Source organism: Podarcis cretensis, assembly GCF_951804945.1.
Source record: "Podarcis cretensis genome assembly, chromosome: 17".
NCBI lineage: Eukaryota > Metazoa > Chordata > Lepidosauria > Squamata > Lacertidae > Podarcis > Podarcis cretensis.
The window spans coordinates 13,799,207-13,821,326 of NC_137187.1; the positions used below are offsets into that span (position 1 = coordinate 13,799,207).

General features: G+C 44.4%; 1 protein-coding gene across 5 annotated transcripts in view; it reads left to right on the forward strand.

Moving 5' to 3' along the window:
- The window catches only part of ZNF462 (zinc finger protein 462), a 150,230-nt gene extending 135,927 nt beyond the window's left edge, over positions 1–14,303 (forward strand). For all 5 annotated transcript variants that reach the window (XM_079959043.1, XM_079959041.1, XM_079959039.1 and 2 more), the window contains 4 exons: positions 1,781–2,004; positions 3,782–3,914; positions 8,416–8,530; positions 11,372–14,303. In XM_079959043.1, the coding sequence (XP_079815169.1) occupies positions 1,781–2,004; positions 3,782–3,914; positions 8,416–8,530; positions 11,372–11,585 (686 nt within the window). In that variant the 3' untranslated portion in view covers positions 11,586–14,303. The remainder of the gene's footprint in view (positions 1–1,780; positions 2,005–3,781; positions 3,915–8,415; positions 8,531–11,371) is intronic.
- Positions 14,304–22,120: the final 7,817 nt, after the last annotated feature.

Consider the following 22,120-nt stretch of genomic DNA (forward strand, 5'->3'; position numbering starts at 1 on the left):
CAAGCAGGCCCCACAAATAACCCAGAGATGCCTTTTAAATAAAAGGAGACTCATGTAAAAACCCGGACAGTCCACGGGCCGGATTGAGAAGGCGATTGGGCCAGATCCGGCCCCTGGGCCTTAGTTTGCCTACCCATGGCAGCGGTTCTCAACCTGTGGGTCCCCAGATGTTGTTGGACTACAAATCCCATCATCCCTGAGCTCTGGCCTTGCTAGCTAGGGGTGATGGGAGTTGTAGTTCAACAACATCTGGGGACCCACAGGTTGAGAAAAGCTGGGTTAGAGCATGGTGCTGATAATGCCAAGGTTGCAGGTTCGATCCCCATATGGGACAACTGCGTATTCCTGCATTGCAAGGGGTTGGACTAGATGATCCTCAGGGTCCCTTCCAACTCTACGATCTGCTGCAGATTAATGCGACTGATTATGTGGGCTCTAGACCGCAAAATCTTGTTCCAAAATAAAGTTTTTAGACTTCAATGTAGCCAGGGCCAGCCCACCAGTTAGGCAAAATGAGACAATTTCCTCAGAGGAAGAGGGTGGCAAATTGATGCCCCTCAGGGAGGTCTCAGTTTACCTCATTCTCCATTCCTGTCATTTTTCCTCTACATGGAGGTGCTTCCTCAGAGCAAGGCATTCAGGGAGCGGTGACTTCACATTTTTAAGTAATTTTTTAAAAGAATGCCTAGCTGCCCCCAGAAAAGGGGGGGGCGTACAGTACAGTGGGGTCAAATAGCAACAAAATGAAAAAAAAAATGTTTACAGCCTGTGACAATTGAATTAGACTTTAAATTTATTCAAAATAAGCCCAGAGATTGTTCACAACAGCAGAAACTGGTGGTTAAGTAAATTGGTATGTGTAAGCGGGACAGAAAGCCATTCTCTCTATTCAAACCCAAATGAATGGAATGAAATTTCATTACTAGTTCGTTCAGCTATTTCATGGTAGAGTCGCCCTTTAAAATTCCTGTGTTGGAGAATGTCAGCTTTCAAGTCCAGGGAGCCCTCAGTATTCTTCTATAACAACTTTCAAGTCAAGCTACGTTTACCAGTTAATTCTTTTTCTCCCCCCCCCCCCCCAAATTATGGAACCACATCCAACCTCCACAAACTTGCCAAACTTTTTAGTTTAGTTTAGTTGGTTTTTTGAATGTTTTAAATAGTTTTTTCCTGTTTCTGATTGTTTTAGGTTGTTGTTGTTGTTTTTACATATTTTAGAACTGCTTTCAGCTTTTATTATAGTCAAGTGGTATATAAACATTGTGGAATAAAAAACAAACAAACCAAACTGGCTTTTGGTGATTAAGGTTAAGCTTTGGGGGGGGGGCGGGGAGGGGACTGTTGGTGTTATTTTAATGTGATATTCACAGTTCTATTAGCTGTAAGTCTCAGGAACAAGTTAAAGTTAAATAACTTAAGTACACTTGCAGATAAGAACAGTGTCCCTGTTTGACATGGTTCATGATGAAAATGAAATGAGAACTATGGATGAATAGCTCCAAAATGTATTTTGTATAGTTTAAGTTTTTAGCTCTATCTACCTTTTATTTTATTTTATTGCTATGGCCAGTGACTGGTGCAAATAAAGATTCTTCTGATTCTGATTCATTTACAGAAGTAACGTCCATATCGAAAGCGCCAGAGAAACAAATTGAGGGGTTTGAAATTAAATTTTGGGGAAATAGCAGAATGGCGATGAAGGGGCTGTATGTGAGTTGCCTTCAGGGAACCAGAGAAAACTTAGTAATAGAACTTCTACCATTTCTTTTCGCCCCACTAGAAGAGCGAGTGGTTCCCATAGAAGTGTGCCGTTCCAAGCTGTCCAAATATTTGCAGGGAATCGTTTTCCGCTGTGACAAGTGTACCTTCACGTGCTCCAGCGACGAAAGCCTACAGCAGCACATAGAGAAGCACAATGAGCTGAGACCTTACAAATGCCAACTCTGCTACTATGAGACCAAGCACACGGACGAACTGGATGTTCACCTTCGAGATGAGCATAAGGTGAGTTTTTGGGCGCCATCTGCACCCATGGGTGAACATGCTATGCAGCAGGCACAGCGACAGGTGGTCCAACACCTTCTTAAAGAAATGTTTCCGCAACACAGTTGTGCACTTTACTGCTGTAGGAAACAGTGCTGACCACTAGCTTCTTGATAAGACAAATCTGTCCGTAGTTATCGGCCACTGCAAGTGGAACCTGTAGCAATATACTCTCATTCAGGGTTCCAGCCATTCTCTTCTATTCCCTTCCTCCTCCAGTTTTCCATTCCGGTTTGTGGACACGCAGCACCTTCAATAATGCACGCGTTGTTGTGGACCGCATTACATTTTCACCACCCTAGCTCAAGCTTATTTTAATAGCGTTCTCTCAGCACGCACCTAACCCAAAGGATTCATAACAATTTGGCTGGAGAGCAAACATATAGCTTGCGTGTCTGTGGCAAAGTGTTTCCACTGACAATACAGCAGTTATTAATGTGAAAATACATACATGAATTGATGCAGAAGCTATTTTGCAATTGGCTGAATATGTACCTTATTCATGTGTGGCTCTGCTGTGATGATACAGTATCAAATTAACAGCATGCATACTGCTCATTAAAAAATTTTGGGGAGTCGCAAGGAGTTGTGCTTTCCCACTTCTTCCACCCTCCACCAATTGACAGGGAGCAGGTGGCGCTGTGGTCTAAACCACTGAGCCACTTGGGCTTGCCGATCGGAAGGTCGGCGGTTCAAATGCCCACAATGGGGTGAGCTCCCGTTGCTCTGTCCCAGCTCCTGCCAACCTAGCAGTTCAAAAACATACCAGCACGAGTAGATAAATAGGTACCGCTCTGGCGGGAAAGGAAACAGCATTTCCATGCACTCTGGCACTCGTCATGGTGTCTCTTTGTGCCAGAAGCGGTTTAGTCATGCTGGCCACGTGACCTGAAAAACTGTCTGCAGTCAAACACCAGCTCCCTCGGCCTGAAAGCAGAGATGAGTACCATACCCCATAGTCGCCTTTGACTGGGCTTAACCATTCAGGGGTCCTTTACTTTTACCTACCCCTTCTCCCATCTTCCACCAATTGATCCTTTTCGGATGGCTAGCCATGCTTAAGGATGCCCTCTCCTGCTTCTCTTCCCTATAACTCCTGCTGCCCTCCAGCCCTTTTTTGAGAGCTAGCATTATCCCACAGGTGTAAAGAATCCAATACTTGCAAGATTTCACACTTTATGACTGTGGGAGCAGCTAGCCACCAACACGATGTTAGGCTACAGTCATATCGGGATGGGAGTCATCAATAGGAGTCACCACCCAGGAATCCTCTTCATCATGTGCAGTATAGATGCATTTTAAAAATCACTTCTGGGAAGATGTAAGCCTGTCATTCAGCCCTTCTTCCCTGCTGGAGAAGGAATGCCAAGGCACATGCCCCATTCTTGCTCTGCCCTATAGAACTCAAATCAGTTCTGACCTCCTTCTACCTCTTCTTCTTACGTGGCTTTTGTTAGTGCCCCTTCCAGCCCTTGTATGCTTTTGGGTGCTTGTGGGCTTGCCACCATCTCCGAAGACGAGAGACCAAAGTGAGCCCTGACAGCAAAAAGCTATCTCTCTTTGGTATGTCTCGAACCATTGCTTTGCTCACATGGGAATTATTTATTGTCAAAACATTTTGAGAGCCCCTGTTGTGTGAAAGAATGTTGGTATATGGGGAAATCTGAGGCATGCACAGTGTGTAGACCAGGAAAGCGTAATAGATGAGATTACATGACATTGTTTTCTTCCCCCAAAGGTGAGTCGCAATTTTGAGCTAGTTGGACGGGTTAACTTAGATCAGTTGGAACAAATGAAGGAAAAAGAGGAGAGTTCCAGCAGCGATGAGGAAGAAAAGGAAGAGGAGATGAGCCCCAAGAGTGAAGCGAGAGGTTAGTATAATTGTCTTGTCTCTGATACCAAGCACATTGCTGGGACTGGCTACCCTCAAAAAACACATTTTTTATCTCACCTACATTTCCCCCCATGAACCAGGACACACCAATGCTAAAGAAGAGAGAGAGAGAGGGAGATTGGTCTGGTTCACATATAACACTAAGCATAAGCTTATTGGATCATTACTTTGGGTTATGTGCAAACTGTGCCCAAAGGCTTAACTATGGTTTGTTCACATCTAGCAAACCATGGTCTGAAGGCATGACTTGTGGATGGCCTGTAAACCTTGGTTTGTTGTAATGTTGACTTGACATGCATGCCCTTCTTTAACCATGATTTGTTTGGCCACTGCGCTCCAGGAGCACCCTAAGTTACAAAGGCAGAAGGCACTTTGGGGGAAAAACAAAGCTTTGGAGAACCAAGTCAGGTTATTTGATTATCCATGGGACAACTCAGGTTTGCCTTGTTTCTTAAACCATAGGTTAAGCAAGCCATGGCTTCCTGTTTTGTGTGAACCAGGCCATTGTCTAGCAACTGTATTGCCTGGATGCTTTAGAATGGCCACTCCGTGTCTCCAGGAAATATTCAATCAGCTGCCAGATAATGGAGAAACAATTGGTGCACAAGCAAAAAAGTTCATAATAGCTGTTGAGTGGTTTGGGAGTGTTTTTTTGCAATGTCCATATGAAATGAATAGACGATCATTCACCTTTATTATAGTTTAGGTTCATAATCTCTTTACCTAATTCAGATTTTCAACTAATATGAAGATGGCTAGATCATGGCTAATGCACAACCAGAAAGTTGTATAGAATATATAATTGTATATTTGTACTGCAGTGCCAGCAACAACTATCTAAGCACCAGCACAGCCAGGCATCCATCATTTTTCTTGCCTTGGTGTTACTGCAAAAATGATTATCTGTTTGCAGAGAATTGGGACAAAGGTGGCTGGGCTGTTTAAATGGCAGTTGCATTCTGTCAAAATGTAATTCTAGCAGTGAAGCTCCTGTAATATATATACAGACACAATGTAATGAAAACTGGTGAGTTCTAGCGGTGAATCCATGGGCATTTGCCTCATCCCATTGGACAAGAGTCAACATGGCCTGAGGAATGGGTAGAGAGGATTCCGCCAACATTTGAAGTGACTGGCTGGAGAGAGACCCTGTTTGGAAATAAAAGGCTGGTCTCAAACTCCAGAAGTCAGAGGAGATTCCATCAGTCGTGTGTCAAGTAGAGCTTTATTGTGTCAGAGAGTATGTTGAAGAAGAGGGCAGAAGAAGGAAGAGCTGGAAGCTGGAGCCAGGCAGAGGACATTGAGGCTTAATGGTTTGGAAGGCCTATGAGAAGCCCAGAGCTAAAATCACTGGCTGGCACTAAAAAGTCGTATCGGGAAGAGTGTGTGTCTTTGAGAGAGCTGTGCAGCTAAGAGTCAGTGGGGTTGCTGGACCAGGGTGACAGCAGAAGGCCTGTCAGAAGTCTTTGAGGGACCCAAGAGGCATCCAAATTGTTGGTGTTTGGAGTTAATAAAACAGCTTGGAAGTTCAGCTGACCACTGAAACACCGTTGGAGAAGCACACTTTACACTGGATATAATTACATCGAGACTCTTGAGTTTGCAAAATAAGAAAGCTAAGTTTATTAAAGGAAATGCATACTTCATATGAAAGATCCTGGTTCTATCTAACAAAGGTGGAGATACAAAGAGTTGTGCCTCCTGGTTGTTCTCAGCAGGAGAGAGGTCTCCTCTCCCAAGGTTAAGGATGCGGAAGAAGGAAGTAGGAAATGAGGTCAGCAGTCTTGAGAGTATCAGTCTAACACTGAAAGAAGATCAGTAGTTGGCACAAGAAAGACAGTCTAGGAAAACTCTTGGCTCCTCTCTATCTACCCTTCCCATGCAGATATGTCAACCTACAGTGCAAGTTGTGTTGTATCCCAACATTTTCAACAAGAAAAGTCTTAAACCACCAGATGAGGGGAAAATGTTGAACTCCAATCCTCTAAAGGCTGTAACCATGCCAATTTGTGTCCACTAACATTTTCAGTTGCCCTTTCACACCTGACCCCCACTACAACCAAATTCGGGATTAGGGAGAGAGTAAGACAAAGAAAAGGGACGCAGGTGGCGCTGTGGGTTAAAGCCTCAGCGCCTAGGGCTTGCCGATCGAAAGGTCGGCGGTTCGAATCCCTGCGGTGGGGTGCGCTCCCGCTGCTCGGTCCCAGCGCCTGCCAACCTAGCAGTTCGAAAGCACCTCCGGGTGCAAGTAGATAAATAGGGACCGCTTACCAGCGGGAAGGTAAACGGCGTTTCCGTGTGCGGCTCTGGCTCGCCAGAGCAGCGATGTCACGCTGGCCACGTGACCCGGAAGTGTCTCTGGACAGCGCTGGCCCCTGGCCTCTTAAGTGAGATGGGCCCACAACCCCAGAGTCTGTCAAGACTGGCCCGTACGGGCAGGGGTACCTTTACCTTTACCTTAAGACAAAGAAAGGCAAATTATGTCGATTGTCTAATACATGCTTATTAGAGTAAATGTATGCAAATATTCCCACTTGGAATGAATTCATTTTCAGCATCAGATTTTCATTAAAACTGCAGACAGTTCCCCCTCCTTTTCCTTCCTCACGTTGTGGCAAATTTATTCTGTTTGAGGACCAAACTGTGAGATACTTATGTGGATAAAGATCAGCATTCTGCGAAAGATGCTTTTAACATCAAGAGGACAAAAACCCCCCAAAACAACTAAAGTAATGTACACTCCTTGATAGATGGTTTTAACAATCAGTGCATGAGAAAAAGCTTTTGGGAAGAAAGTGACAATATCTCCTCTTTGCACTGAAACTGCCCAGAGAAATAAGGGCAGGCTCTTGTGTGTATGTGTGTGTGAGAGATTTTCAGTAGCTTAAGTTAGCTCATAAGCTGTGTACATTATAATAAAACGTGGAAATGAGGCAAGCAGAGATCAGCGGTAAATGAAGCAAAATCCCCATTTCTTTCATTATGTACTTTGAGAGGACTCCGGGAAGGCAAAGGCATTGGCATTCTGTTGTTTTCTTGCTCAAGATAATCCCCACTAAAGAATTAATGTTTGGAGCAGATGGCGCCATCTCATTTTCAGTGAAAAGAATCAAGCGAGATAGTCCAAGCAATTATTTTTAATGGCCTGTGTGGCGATCATCTTAATTTTGTGAGAAAACGTTTCATCTTTTGTTTGGTGGCCTGGTCGCTCTTGTTCACACAGGGGGCCTGCGTCTCAGCCGTGTGGAATGTCTACTGTTCCTTCAAGGTGTCAGGAGTTCTCAATTATATTTGGCGGGGCATGATCCAGCCAGAGCTTAAGCGTTTTTCTCAGTCGCTTTGATCTGAGCACATTATTTGTTCTTTCCGGCAGAAAATCAACGAGACTTGGAGCGTTCAAACTTTGCCTGGATCAGGCCTCCAGTTGTGATTGGCAGGGCATACCCAGACTAAATAAAACACTTTGTTGGGTCTTACCCTGTATGGGAGGAATGGCTGCAGTCCATGTCTGATTGGAGCCGGTGGCAAAACGTACGTTTGTTTCAGTAAGCCTGGAGTGCATTGTAAACGTCCGCTGAGCAAGGCAGCTAATGTTGGCAAGCTGCTCCTTCCTTTCAGATTGCCTGTTGCCTATATTTTCACAAGACGCCTTTGGTTGGTGGGGAAGAGAAGGTTAAACCCAGTTCTAAGACTACACTTTTTACTAATTCTAACCCCCCAAAGAACCTATGGCAAAACCAAAACTTTTGTGAGAGCTGCTTCAGACATTATAACAGCATGAAGAGATTTTTTTGGGAAATGCCTGTATCTCATATTCTCTGGATCTCCGTTTGAGGTGAAATAGTTTTTTCTCAGCTCTGCATTAGCTTTCTGGTGGAAGATGATCTGTTCTGAACAAGGGGTGCTGAACACTCGCATTTCCTGTACTCTTCACATCACTGTTATGTCCAACGCCATTCTCTAAGTGCTGAGAATTCTGTGTTAAGAGATCTTTAGTCTCCTTACATAACCAAAGGGCTTCTTGGGGACAAGAATGTAACAGTTAAAGCAGTTCAGCTCTGGAATTGACATCTTGCCCTTGCACCTATGATTGTTTTAAAGGGTGTTAAAGAGAAAGGTAATTTACAATGAAGGTGAAAATAAGAGATGAATAACTAATCAGTTACATTGGATGTGGAGAGGGGGAATAAATCTGAAAGTTTGCACATGAAGCAAAATCTTTTAGTCAAATGTTATTATATCTTAGTTTGGCCACTTCATATATGCCTAAATGAGCACTGTTGAGTGTCCATCTTCCTTACTCAATCCAAATTTGCACATGCCTTAGTCTAGGATACTGGCATTCTCATCTCAGATTCCTTTTTTAAGAGGTCTTGTTTACATTCTCTTGGGCTTCAAGAGAAACTTCGTTTTCTGCTTCCTTAAGAGAAATGGGAGGACTCTTACATGAGCCTAACATATGTATTGTTTTCTTCCAGGGTCCATGAGGTTCTCAGAGAATGGACCATCAGAAAAACGTTTCCCCTGTGAATTTTGTGGCCGGACGTTTGCAGAGGGCTCAGAGTGGGAACGGCACGTGCTGAGGCATGGCATGTAAGTTGGTCGAAGCCTCTCTGCTTTGAACACATTGGTTGGCACATAGGAAGGTGCCGTATACCAACCTAGATAGCTCAGTCGGTTAGAGTGCAGTGCTGATACAGTGGTGCCCCGCAAGACGAATGCCTCGCAAGACGAAAAACCCGCTAGACGAAAGGGTTTTCCGTTTTGGAGGTGCTTCGCAAGACGAATTTCCCTATGGGCTTGCTTCGCAAGACGAAAATGTCTTGCGAGTTCCTGCGGTTTTTTCCCCCTTTCCCCTCCTTTTTCTAAGCCGCTAAGCCGCTTATCCGCTTATCCACTAACCGCTAAAAGCCGCTAAGCCACTAATAGCACTAAGCCGCTAAGCCGCTAATGGGCTTGCTTCGCAAGACAAAAAAACCGCTAGACGAAGAGAATCGCGGAACGGATTCTTTTCGTCTTGCGAGGCACCACTGTAATGCCAAGCTTGCGGGTTCAATCCCCCTATGGGACAACTGCATATTCCTGCATTGCAGGGAGTTGGGCTAGTCAATCCTCAAGGTCCGTTCCAACTCTACAGTCCTGTGATTCTAAGCCGGTCTGCTGGTCCATCTAGTTCAGTGTTTTCTACATTGACTGACAGAACCTCTCCTGGGTTTTTGACACGGGTCTCTCTCCCAACCTAACTTGGTGGCTGTCGGGAGTTGGAGTCTTAACAACAGAAGGGCTAAAGTTTCCCCATCCTTCCCTTAAAGCCTAAAAAATTGGCTGTGGCGTAAACTTCCATGATTTGGAACCCGCTTCATCCCATGTCGTCAGCTAAATGGGATCCTGCAACCATCATTAGAGGCCCTGTTTCATGTGCCGCCTCTGTGAGAGGTCTGGAGGGCGGTAACACGAAAACAGGGCCTTTTCTGCAGTGGCTTCCTGTCTGTGGAATGCTCTCCCCAGGGAGACTTGCCTGGCATCAGCATTAGAAGGGGGTAGGATGTTTTTAATATATTTCTCTTTCCTCTTGGTTTTAGTGTCTGTCTGTTTGGTTGCAAGTTGATAAATGTTAACAACAACAACAATATAGAAAAATAGTGTTTAGTCAGGGTGACAAGGCCCTCTGATTCTCCAGGTAGCCTCCTCCTTCTTTTCCTCCTCCTCCTCCTCCTCCTCCTCCTCAGCTTGTTTTTAAACTTAATAACAAACCATCCCCATGTAGCCTAATCACAAAAGAAGAATTCAGTGGATATACAATGTCAATGATCCAGTCAAACATTAAGCAATCTTATTTGGTTGGCCAATTAAATAATCTATGGCCTTTTAAACTGGGTAGGGGTATTGTTTTTGTTTGTTACTGTGTTACGGGTTTTTATGTTGTAAACCGCCCTGTGATCCACAGATAAAGGGCAGTATAGGAGTTAATTAAATAAATAAATAGCCAATCAGAACAGTAATTTGCTGCAGTTTTGCATAAAAATGGTTCATTCTGGAACAATGCCCACAACCAATAAACTGCAAGCATTTCTCTCTCTTTTATAATGATTTTTATGAATTTTTCCAAATTATTACATAGCTCCAATCATTTATTATTATTTTGGTTACACGTTTTCTACTTGACTTCCCGACCCTTCTTCCCTGCCCCCCTTTTAATTCCCCCAATAGCAGCTGCATGAAAACACATTTATATTTATTGTCTAAGCTTCCAAAGTCCTTTCTCTACATTCTTCTGTCGCTCACATCTCAAATCCTGTGGGTGATTTCCTATAAGAATGATAGTTCAATAGGTGATGCACCAATGGCCTCCATTCTTCTAGGAAGATACTGTCATTTTGTCTTCTTATTTTAGCAGCCAGTTTTGCCATTTCTGCATAGTCCCATCAGTTTTTGTAAGCCATCCTTCCTTAGTTGGATTCTCTCTGTCTTTCCGTTTCTGTGCGTATAAAGTTCGAACTTGCGAGCATTTCAAAATACCACTGCCCTTCCGTTTTCCTCCAATGGATGCCAATGGATCAATCCGAATTCGTTCAGGATACTTTTAGCCAATTACGCTGCCACTGCTATTCTGTCCTGTTCCGAAAGAGGGTAGTTTTGCCAACACACCACTTTAAGAGACCGTGTGGAAAACATCAGAAGGAGTAACGGGCTGTTTGTGTTGGCTCAAAGCAGGGCCAGGGAACTATGGCAAAGACCCATTGGTTTATTTTCGGATAAAATGGCTTCCTTTCGTCAGCCACCGCCACTTGGGGGAATGGCTTACGTAGAATGAATGAATGAATGAATCTTTATTTGCGTCAGCCATAGCAATAAAACACAATACAATATACAAAGTATAGAAATAAAAAGTCAGTTATATAAAATACATTTTAGGGTTTTGAATCAATAGTCAAATAGTGGATCTTACTCTGATTGCCCCAGCTAAAAACCTGGCAACCTTTGCTGTCACCTGCTCATCTTGACCTGCCAAGAGAAAGGACACTGTGGCAGTGGTTGGGCGACCCGGAATAGACAATAAAAGAGGGGTGATCATCTCATTCCTCAAGTCTTTGTAAAGAGTGCAAGCCAGAAGGGTATGCGCCACCGATTCGGCACTGCCATCTCCACAGGGACATAAGTGTTTTTTGTGTGGAATCTGTTGCAATCATCCCTCAAAAACAGCTGAGGGCAGTACATTCAATCTTGCGAGAGTAAAAGCTCACCTATATTTTAGAATTGCTAGGTTATGCAGATAGGGTGCCAGAGAGTTGAAATGGGAAGGTGGAAAATAGTCAGAAGTTTCTTATTGTGGCCAAGTTGTTCTGACGCTCGATATCATTTCGGCACTGACAAATTAGCTTACGTAGAATGCGTGTCCAAAATGGCCTCACCTTCCGTTTTCTGAATTTCTAGGGCTGTGAATGAAACCAAGCGGGCGATTGTTGAAGATAGCCAGCCGAAAGAGGAGGCGGAGGAGAATGTTACGGTACCACTGGCAGAAGAGATGGAAAGCAGCGCGGAAATCGTGGTGGACTTTTCCCACAAGAACGAAACTGCTGTCTGTATTGTTGCTGCTGCTGCTGCTGATAAATCACTCCAAGAGGACGCAGAGGCCAAAAGCGAATGAGCACCTGGTGTGATTTCAAACAACCTACTTGAACAGTGATGGATGGGACGGGGTGGGGTTGGGGAAGGGGGGCGAGGAAGAATCAAAGCTGCTTTTAGGACTGAATGATCTATTTTCAAAGCACTGGTACCTGTGTGTGTGCGTGTGTGTGTGTACATATATTAATTTTATTTAATTGAGGATGACGGACTATGTGGCTCCAGTACCATCTCTGCAACTCTTCTGGATCTTGACAATGGGAAGTTTATGTTTGTTTGAACTTGAGGAGCAAACTCCCAAATATTCCTCGCGTTATGCCGCCGTGTGCTTTTCCCTGGAGACTTCAGATTGTTTCGAGGATGGAAGAAGCGTCACGAGGATGGAAGATGTAGAGGACAACTTTTCGGCGCACAAATGTGGGCGCCTTTTTTCTAGTTTTAATAAACATATTATGCTTTTTCCAGACTGACTGACTTGCTTTAGAAGAAAGAAAGAAAGAAAGAAAGAAAGAAAGAAAGAAAGAAAGAAAGAAACTGCTTAAAACAGTCACCTGTTTCCTAGTACCTCAGAATTAACCAAGGGAAATAAAAAAAAAAAATACAAATCTCTGCATTTGTCAGTACTACCTGTTGTCATTGTGGTTAAATGTAGAGAGAGAAAGCGAGAGAGAGAGACTGATGGGCAAGATGGTGAATGGAAGGGAAAAAAAACACAACCACAAAGTTTTAAAAGAATGGAAAACAAAATTGTGCTCAAAATCCCTGTGGGGGTTTTATTTCTTAAAATACTGTGATTTTTTTAATTATTTTAGTATAAAAAAAATACAAAAGAGAGAGAGAGAGAGAGTTCCTAGATACCTGTCTGTGACTTGTCATCTTTTATTCCAGGTAAGCTGTTAGCGTTCAGCTATTATTTCAAAGTCATGTGACTTGACTCTGTGCCGTTCTTGTTTTGCCCCATGTCTATGTCTGCTCAGCCTGAGGGATTGCAAATACAGCACAATTAAGGGTTTTTTCTTTCCCCATGTAAAGTAATGTTATTCCCCCCCACCCTGGTCCACCCACCCACCCAAGAGATGGCGTTGGGAAGGAATATTAGTTATTGTGAATAGAATTGTGTCCCCCCCCTTTTTTTATTTTTTAGTTTTTAACATGTGGAATTAGCAGAGAAGTAACGTTTTCTTTTTTTAAAAAAAAAAAACAGAAACGAAAAAAAAATAATAATCCCGTTAAACTAAAGAACCAAACTTACGGCACAGCTATGCAGGTTGTGGACCAATCAGACGGTCCTCATAATCATTCTGTTGCTTGTCAAATTGAACATCTCTCACTGGTTATTATTTTGGTTATTAAGAACGGTTGCCTTTTTCCTTTTTTCCTTTTTTTTTTTTTTTTTGTATGTGGCGTGTCTCGTTTTGCGGGGAGGAGGGGGAAGCTGATTGAAAAACACGTCATTTTGAAAGCTTGAGGTGACCAATTTCTGTACTGTTGGGGGGCCTGGAGATCTCTTGGTGGATTTCAAGGTGAGAGTCTATAAACTTAATGGTATCGCCTCCCGTTAGCTCTTCGCATGAGAAAAAAAACAGCGTAGCGTAAATAGGAATTTGCACACGTGGAGATGGAGATTGTGTTCCTTATTCATGCAAAAAAAGTCTTGTGTGAACGTGAGAACACAAGCTCGGGACCCACGGGTGATGGTCTGATTGTGAACAAATGGGTTTCTATCCAAAAAGTAGAAAGTACTTGACTGAAACCTAGTTTTAGAAATGCATGTGTCTCTTTGGGTTGTTTTGGTTCTCTTTTTCTTTTTCATTTTTTGTTTGGCGCTTTTTTAAACCGGGGGGGGGGGGTAATGGGGTGGGGTTAGGGGGGTTGGGAGACAGGAAGTTGCTGAGAAGTCAGTATCCAACAGAACTTCTCATCAAATTGATGGTGGAAAAAAAGAAAAGAAAAGAATAATACTGTTGCATTTGTGGAATAAGTGCTACTCGAAAAGCATGGTGTTTTGATTTTGAGGATTCATACTTTGTGGGGTGGGATTTTTATTTTTGTTTTCTACTTTTTATTTGGAGGGAGGGAGAGTCATGTGGAAAACACATTGGAAGGACAAGTATAAATACACATTTTGTGTCTGAATGTTTTCTTTTTAATTGGCCTCATTTCAAATGTATTTAAACAGTTCCATACCTGGATTGGGTGTTTTGTAATGGTTACCAAAAATGAAAAAGATGAAAAAAAATAAAAAATAAATGATTGTGACATGCTTTTATCACTACTTTATTTTTCAAATAACATGTAAATATTGTAATCCATTGGATTTGTTTTGTTTTGTTTTTTGCTAACCTGTTAATAAATATATGGGACCATTATCCTTTTTAACAAGTCTAGAATGTCATATTTTTTTCTTGTGTTCCCCCCTCCCTTCCCAAATGTATACCTTGATATATTGTGGACACACATTTTAGATCCATTATTATAATTCTGTTGGCTGTAATGATGACCTAGGATTGAGAATAACATTTTTTTTTCCATTTGTTTAATTTATACAGAGGACTTTTTCAGAGTTTGACAGAAGGAAATAAATAGCGAAATGATAACCCACTGGCTTCAGAACTCAGTATTTCCTAATTACAATTAACTACTGCTCAGTGTTTGGTGGTACAAGGAGTGGAAGTTCTGAAATGTTGCACTGATAACTTTTTTTAAGGCAAAAGAAAACAAATAAAGACTTTTCAAAAGCAAGTGTATGTATGGTTCAATCTAAATTAACTTTAACACCCAAGTTACAGTTACAGTGGTACCTCGGGTTACATACGCTTCAGGTTACAGACTCCACTAACCCAGAAATAGTGCTTCAGGTTAAGAACTTTGCTTCAGGATGAGAACAGAAATCGTGCTCCAGCAGCGCGGCAGCAGCAGCTAAAGTGAACCTATAGTGGTGCTTCAGGTTAAGAACAGTTTCAGGTTAAGAACAGACCTCCGGAACGAATTAAGTACTTAACTCAAGGTACCACTGTATTGGCAGTTAATTGCTGAAAACCTGTCCAAAGTAAAGCAAACTGTCACAAGATGGGCATGGGAAGGAATGCTTTGATCCAAGCCCAACCCATGACGTTTTGCCGCCTGAGACAAAGGACAGGATGCTCTCTCCCCCTGCCCATTCCACATATTGTAGGTGTCTAGGCTGATGCTTGAATGTTGCTTCATCCCTAGGACCTCAGGGTCACAGGTTATTCTAGGGGAATACTGCACTTCACAATCTTCCTGAGGTAGTTGCCTCACTTTGCCCAATGGTAGGGCCGTGCTTCCACCTTCTTGGCCAAAAGGGGGTTGTTTCCTTTTTAAAACAACCCCATTCTCCTTGCAAGACCTCAAAACAGTTTAAGCGCAATAGATAAAATGACCCTTAAACCAGGGTTTCCCCCAACTTGGGCCTTCAGCTGTTTTTAGACTACAACTCCCATCTCATCCCTAGCCAGCAGGCTGGGCATGATTGGAACTGTAGTCCAAAAACAGCTGGAGACCCAAGTGTAGGAAACATCTTAAACTAATGCACAAACCAGTGAAGAAATGGCCATTGAGCTCTCTCCCACTGAGCTGAATCGGAAGTAGTTAGGAGACGGCAGGGTGGGAAAGTGTGTAGGACAGAGACCACAGTTGCAAACAGAAATGGAGAGGTTTTTTGCTGTAACCCTGATTTACAGAATCATGTATTTATGTATTTATATACTATCTTTCCTCCGAGGATCACCTCGTCTCCCCCTCTTTCACAACCACCTCCTGAGTCTGGGAGATCTATAGGGAGTGGCCCAAGATCAACTGGTGATCCTCAGGGCTGAATGGAGATTTGTAGTTGGGTCTCCCAAGTCATAGGTAAAGGGTAAAGGGACCCCTGACCATTAGGTCCAGTCGTGACCGACTCTGGGCTTACGGCGCTCATCTCGCTTTATTGGCTGAGGGAGCCGGCGTACAGCTTCCGGGTCATGTGGCCAGCAGGACTAAGCCGCTTCTGGCGAACCAGAGCAGCGCACGGAAATGCTGTTTACCTTCCTGCCGAAGCGGTACCTATTTATCTACTTGCACTTTGACGTGCTTTCAAACTGCTAGGTTGGCAGGAGCAGGAACTGAGCAACGGGAGCTCACCCCATTGTGGGGATTCGAACCACCGACCTTCTGATCGGCAAGTCCTAGGCTCTGTGGTTTAACCCACAGCACCACCCACGTCCCACCAAGTGGGTGTCCCAAGTCCTAGTTCAGCACTGATACAGGAGTGGGTGAACCTGTGACCCTCCAGATCTTCTCTGGCTCTTATTTCCCATCATCCTCAGACACCATAGCCAGTGGTCAGGCATGATGGGAACTGTAGTCCAAGCAGCACTGGTGGGCCACAGGTTCCCCACCCACACTCTTAATGCTGTGTTTCCCAGACTTGGCCCTCCAGCTGTTTTTGGACTACAAGGCCCATCATCCCTAGCTAGCAGAACCAGTGGTCAGGAGTAATGGGAATTGTAGTCCAAAAATAGCTAGAGACCCAAGTTTGAGAGCAGGTGTGGGGAACCCTGAGTCCTCTAGATGTTGCTGTACTCCAACTCCCTCTTGGCAGCATCCAGAGCACAGCCAGTTACCAGAGACGATGGGCTAGTTCAATAAAAACAACTACTTAAGCCCTGTGTTGTGATCTTTCCCCTCCTGTAATGTGCAAGATTATTTAATCTGCTGTGTGCTCTGGCATGACCACATTGTGTTTTGTTCAAGCCCTTGTCTACTTCATCGTCTTTGCAGGGGTGGGAGGCTGCAACGCACAGGAACACAACATCATCTGTTGCAGGGGATTATCCACATTCCCCGGGAGAACTTGGCGCTGTCTTACAGAGTTGCACGCAATGTGCAATTTAGCCCCACGAGCCAATAAAATAGCTCTTGTCATTATGGTAAAATCAGGCAACAGAATTCAAAGGCAGTTGCAATTTGCCAGTTCCCTTACCCCTTGAATCGCCATGGTGGTGCAACTGATTTTTGTTATGGAGGTGTCTTATTTTTCAAAACGAAAGGAAGCAGATGCATTCTTGACGTTCAACAAGTCAATAGGATTCCTTGATTGACAGCAACCTGGTTTTTCAAGGATTTCATTCATGGACCTTTGGTGCTTCAAAGAAGCCTACACCTGATGAAATAACATCTCGTTCCATGCACGGACTATACTATAGCTGGAAGTGGCTCCTTCCGCCCCAGCTTTTGGAACCAAGAGGCTAAAAAGAAACCCCAAAACAAAGCAGGCTAAGAAATTGAGTTGTGAACTAGGAAGCTCCCAATTCAAATTATTTCTTGCCTTTATACCTCTACAGTTCAAAGTGGTGGTGCACAGAGGCTGGATCTACACTGGTCTGCAAAAACGCTTTTTAAAACCATAATATAGCTCTCCGTGCAATTTCGCATTGATGACTGATTGCTGCTCTACAGCACCCTCTGGTGTCACCTTTTTATAACGTGTTTTTAACGTTTCAACCTACCATTGAAGATGAGACCATGGTCTCTCCTTCCAGCTTTATACTTGCAGGCAACCCTGTGATGCGGGTTAGGTTGAGAGGGAGAGGGGATTTGCTGGGTTCCCCAAGCGAGTGTCATGGCTGGGTTCCCCCTCAGAGCTCTAACCACTATACCATACTTCAATCAAAACTCGGCTTTGCCATGATGTCTGAATATGGCTTCAGGCAAGGCACGGTCTCTCTGAAGCAGGAGCATCTGCAACGAAGAAATAATAATAAAACAATATTTTGCAGGCTTGTTTGTAAGCGTCGCCGAGATAAGGCGTGCAAAGCAGTTTGTACTCCCACTGTCGCTCTATAAATGCCAAGCCGCATTGTCCTAACTGGCTAGCTGCAAATGACATCCACAAAAGATCTTTAATGCCCAATTAGATGTGTGCCGGCTAATTACAAGAAAGTTAGACACTTGTACATCACAGTTATTCTAGGGAAATAATCTGGGCTATTACACGCACGGAATTCAAGGAGGAAACCATAATTACATACGGTATCAATCAAGTCAGAGGCAGAACTCTGTGTACAAGTGGCTAATTTGTTCTTGGGAAAGAGGTGATGGTTTTGATTCTCATGCAAAAGACATTCTGCAAAGAGGAGGCTTTGAGATTCTCAATTAAATAACCATAGAACAAACATGAGTAGCACAGATCTGAGGACAACATTAGCAGAAATCTGATTGGGGTGGGAGGGGGTGTAGAGGAGCAAGGTGCTTATACAAATGTGTCTTTCTCTGACACCCAAATTACCTCTTTCTTTTTACTGTGGTCTGCTGATTCGTGTGTGTGTGTGTGCTTGGCAAAGGGGATGAGGAGAAAGGGGTAGGTTACCAAAGAAAGCAATTGTTGTGACTAGAGATGGGAAGGCCTGGAAAAAAACCTGTCCGTTCCCCCCAATTTTTGCGGTTTTTGTCCAGGCCTTCCCATCTCTACTTGCGACAAGTTAGCACAAGTGTGGGGAAGTCACTGCAGTGAAGCAGAATCATAGAATCATAAGGGACCACGAGGGTCATGTAGTCTAACCCTCTGAAATTTAGGAATCTTTTGCTCAACATGGTTCTCGAACCCAGGACCCTGCTCTACCAACTGAGCCACCTCAGTTCTATATCGAAGTCCTTTTGTTTCACACAGCCAGCATTAAGCCGACAAAAGCATTAATGCTCAGCACTACATTGGTAAAAGGGGGACATGGGTGGCGCTGTGGGTTAAACCACAGAGCCTAGGACTTGCCAATCAGAAGGTTGGCGGTTCAGATCCCCGCGACGGGGTGAGCTCCTGTTGCTCGGTCCCTGCTCCTGCCAGCCTAGCAGTTCAAAAGCACTTCAAAGTGCAAGTAGATAAATAGGTACTGCTCTGGCGGGAAGGTAAACGGCGCTTCCGTGTGCTGCTCTGGTTCGCCAGAAGCGCCTTAGTCATGCTGGCCACATGACCCGGAAGCTGTACGCTGGCTCCCTCGGCCAGTAAAGCGAGATGAGCGCCGCAACCCCAAAGTCGGTCACGACTGGACCTAATGGTCAGGGGTCCCTTTACCTTTTTACATTCGAAAATATTGGCAAAGTCCCAGGTATCTACACTTTGTGGTTTTAAAAACACACATCAGATTACAGCAATAACCCCAAGACCAACATTGGGACTGCGGCGGGGTGTGTGTGTGTGCGTTCAGCTGCTGCTCCTTGACATAGATTGCAACCACACCGTTCGTTTAAATCACATTTGAATATATGGTGTTCTTCAAAGAATCATGGGAACTACAATTCCCAGCACCCCAAAACTACAATTCCCAAGGTTCTTTGGCCGGTGTGTGTGTGTGTGCAAAGAATGTGCTTTAAATGTATGGGGTAAAAAGGTAAAGGTAAAGGTACCCCTGCCCGTACGGGCCAGTCTTGACAGACTCTGGGGTTGTGCGCCCATCTCACTTAAGAGGCCAGGGGCCAGCGCTGTCCGGAGACACTTCCGGGTCACGTGGCCAGCGTGACATCGCTGCTCTGGCGAGCCAGAGCCGCACACGGAAACGCTGTTTACCTTCCCGCTGGTAAGCGGTCCCTATTTATCTACTTGCACCCGGAGGTGCTTTCGAACTGCTAGGTTGGCAGGCGCTGGGACCAAGCAGCGGGAGCGCACCCCGCCGCAGGGATTCGAACCGCCGACCTTTCGATCGGCAAGCCCTAGGCGCTGAGGCTTTAACCCACAGCGCCACCTGCGTTGCAAAGTGTCTTTGGCTGTATGTAGAACACAGCCTTGTTTCATAAGGTGAGATCCTGTGAAAAGCTGTCCTTTTGACTCCTGCCTGTAGCAGAGGGGAAGGGGAAGCCTTGAGAAATTCTGCTAAGCAGACAGGATGCTTTTTCCAGGGTTGCAACCTGGCAGCACCGATTAGCAATTAACTTAATGCTTCCTCTCAGGAGTCTGACTTTTGTTGTTGCTGCTGCTGCTGTTGATAACTGTGCGGCTTAATTTAATTTACACCACAGAGTAATTGGATTAGGGGGAGGGGAAATTCTGATCAGTTTTTGGATAAAATCAAGTGGATCCCATCCAAGCTGTCAGCTTCCATTCGTCAGAGCAGGGCCTTAAGGGAAAGATTGCCTCATCCAGTCTGGGAAGCTCTGGCCAGGAATTACATTCGTTGTCCTTCACAGCAACTACGGACAGAGCTCCTTTCTCTTTCAACAGACTAAAGGCAGGCAGAAATTAGACGGGTGCAGCTCTTTTTGAGGGGAGGTGCATCCTACAGGAAACTTTACTGGCAGAGTTTCTTCCTGTCATGTACTGTATCTCTTGCCATGTGCACAGAAAGAAACTAAGCCGCCTACTTTGTTAAGCTTGTTGTCAGTGCTTGAATTGTGAAGAAGGGGGTGAATTATACAAGCCCTTTGTTCAACTATCCCCAATTTTGGCCAGATAATGCCCTTATAGTCTTCTAAAACAGTAGCTAAGGTAAAGGGAACCCTGACCATTAGGTCCAGTCGTGGCCAACTCTGGGGTTGCGGCGCTCATCTCACTTTATTGGCCGAGGGAGCCGGCGTACAGCTTCCGGGTCATGTGGCCAGCATGATTAAGCCGCTTCTGTCAAACCAGAGCAGTTCACGTAAACACTGTTTACCTTCCTGCTGGAGTGGTACCTAGTTATCTACTTGCACTTTGACGTGCTTTCGAACTGCTAGGTTGGCAGGAGCAGGGACCAAGAAACGGGAGCTCACCCTGTTGCGGGGATTCAAACAGCCGACCTTCTGATCAGCAAGTCCTAGGCTCTGTGGTTTAACCCACAGTGCCACCCGTGTCCCTAGTAGCTAAGGTGGGCAGTCACAAAAGATAGAGGCTGGGTTTGTTCCCCATCCCATTCCTGAAACCTGGCATCTTTTCATGAGGTTTGGGGAGGTTGGTTGAAATCCATTCCACTCTGTCTTCTGGCTTGCATTTGAGGCAAAAATGGACAAGGAAACCATGGTGAATGACTTATACTGGGAAATGGACAACCTTCCTGATTTTATTGAACCTCTTGGTGGCTTTTCATAGTTTCCTTCTGGTGCAGCTCTCTGTAATGACATTTGGGGACCCAGTGCTGCAATGAGTATGATTATATTTGGAGGAGAAGGTCCACAAGGGGGTGTTGTGGGATTTTGGTTCCACCTCTTAGCCTTGGGTGTGTCTTAAGGTCCTTGATGCTTTTTGACATCTACATGAAGGTGCTCAGGGTTTTGGGTGGAGATCACATGCAGCTCTGGGTCTCTGTTCCAGCTTCTAACCCCAAGGAGAAAGTGGAAACTCTGAGCAGGTGTCTGGGGGTAGTTTGGGGTTAGATGGAGACAAGCAAGCTGAAAGTTAATCTGGAGAAGTTGTTGAGATATCTGTTTATTTGGATTTTGGCATATGTAGCACATGATTTGCCATGCAATAACACTCCTGGGTCGCGGGTGGCGCTCTGGGTTAAACCACAGAGCCTAGGACTTGCCGATCAGAAGGTCGGTGGTTCAAATCCCTGTGACGGGGTGAGCTCCCATTTCTCGGTCCCTGCTTCTGCCCACCTAGCAGTTCAAAAGCACGTCAAAGTGCAAGTAGATAAATAGGTACCGCTCTGGTGGGAAGGTAAACGGTGTTTCCGTGCGCTGCTCTGGTTCGCCAGAAGCGGCTTAGTCATGCTGGCTACATGACCTGGAAAAACTGTCTGTGGACAACCGCTGGCTCCCTCGGCCTACAGAGCGAGATGAGCACCACAACCCCAGAGTCGGTCACGACTGGACTTAATGGTCAGGGGTCCCTTTACCTTTAACACTCCTGGACTCAGCCCTGTTCAGGGAAACGTAGGTGACACGAGTGACCAAAAGTGCTTTTTGCTTCCCCCTCCAATTCTGCGTATAGAAGCCAGTCAGAACGACAGGTAACTCTTCCTTCAACACACCTAAGGACAGCAAGCTAGCTTAGGTGGCACAAAGCTGTCAAAAAACATTTTGAATTTGAATATGCAACACCAGATGGCGCCAGAGAGGGGAAAAATTCTAAGCAATTTTTACATAGCGTTTTTTTCCTTTTGATCTAACGAATTAATTACTGATTTATTTATAGTGGGTTTTTCCCCCCTGTGTGTAGATCCACCCTTTGTGATGAGCTCCACTTCATTTCACTTTTAATTTGCATACCGCCTTTCTATATTACTGGTTTACAGCAACAAAATACACAACAAAGAACATACACCATATCTGAGCCAATTAAAAAAGTCGTAATAAAGCATGAGTCTAAAATGGAACGACTTATGTCAAATAAACTAATATTCAATAATCTATTAGAATAGTACAAAATAAAATTAACTCTCAAAACACCGGCAAATAGTAATTAAACAGAAATTCACTCTTAACAATGATAATAAATAATTACTAAGCTATGATCAATAAAAATAACAGCAAGTCATGATGCATAAAATACCATGATACAGTGGTACCTCGGGTTAAGTACTTAAATTCGTTCCTGAGGTCTGTTCTTAACCTGAAACTGTTCTTAACCTGAAGCACCACTTTAGCTAA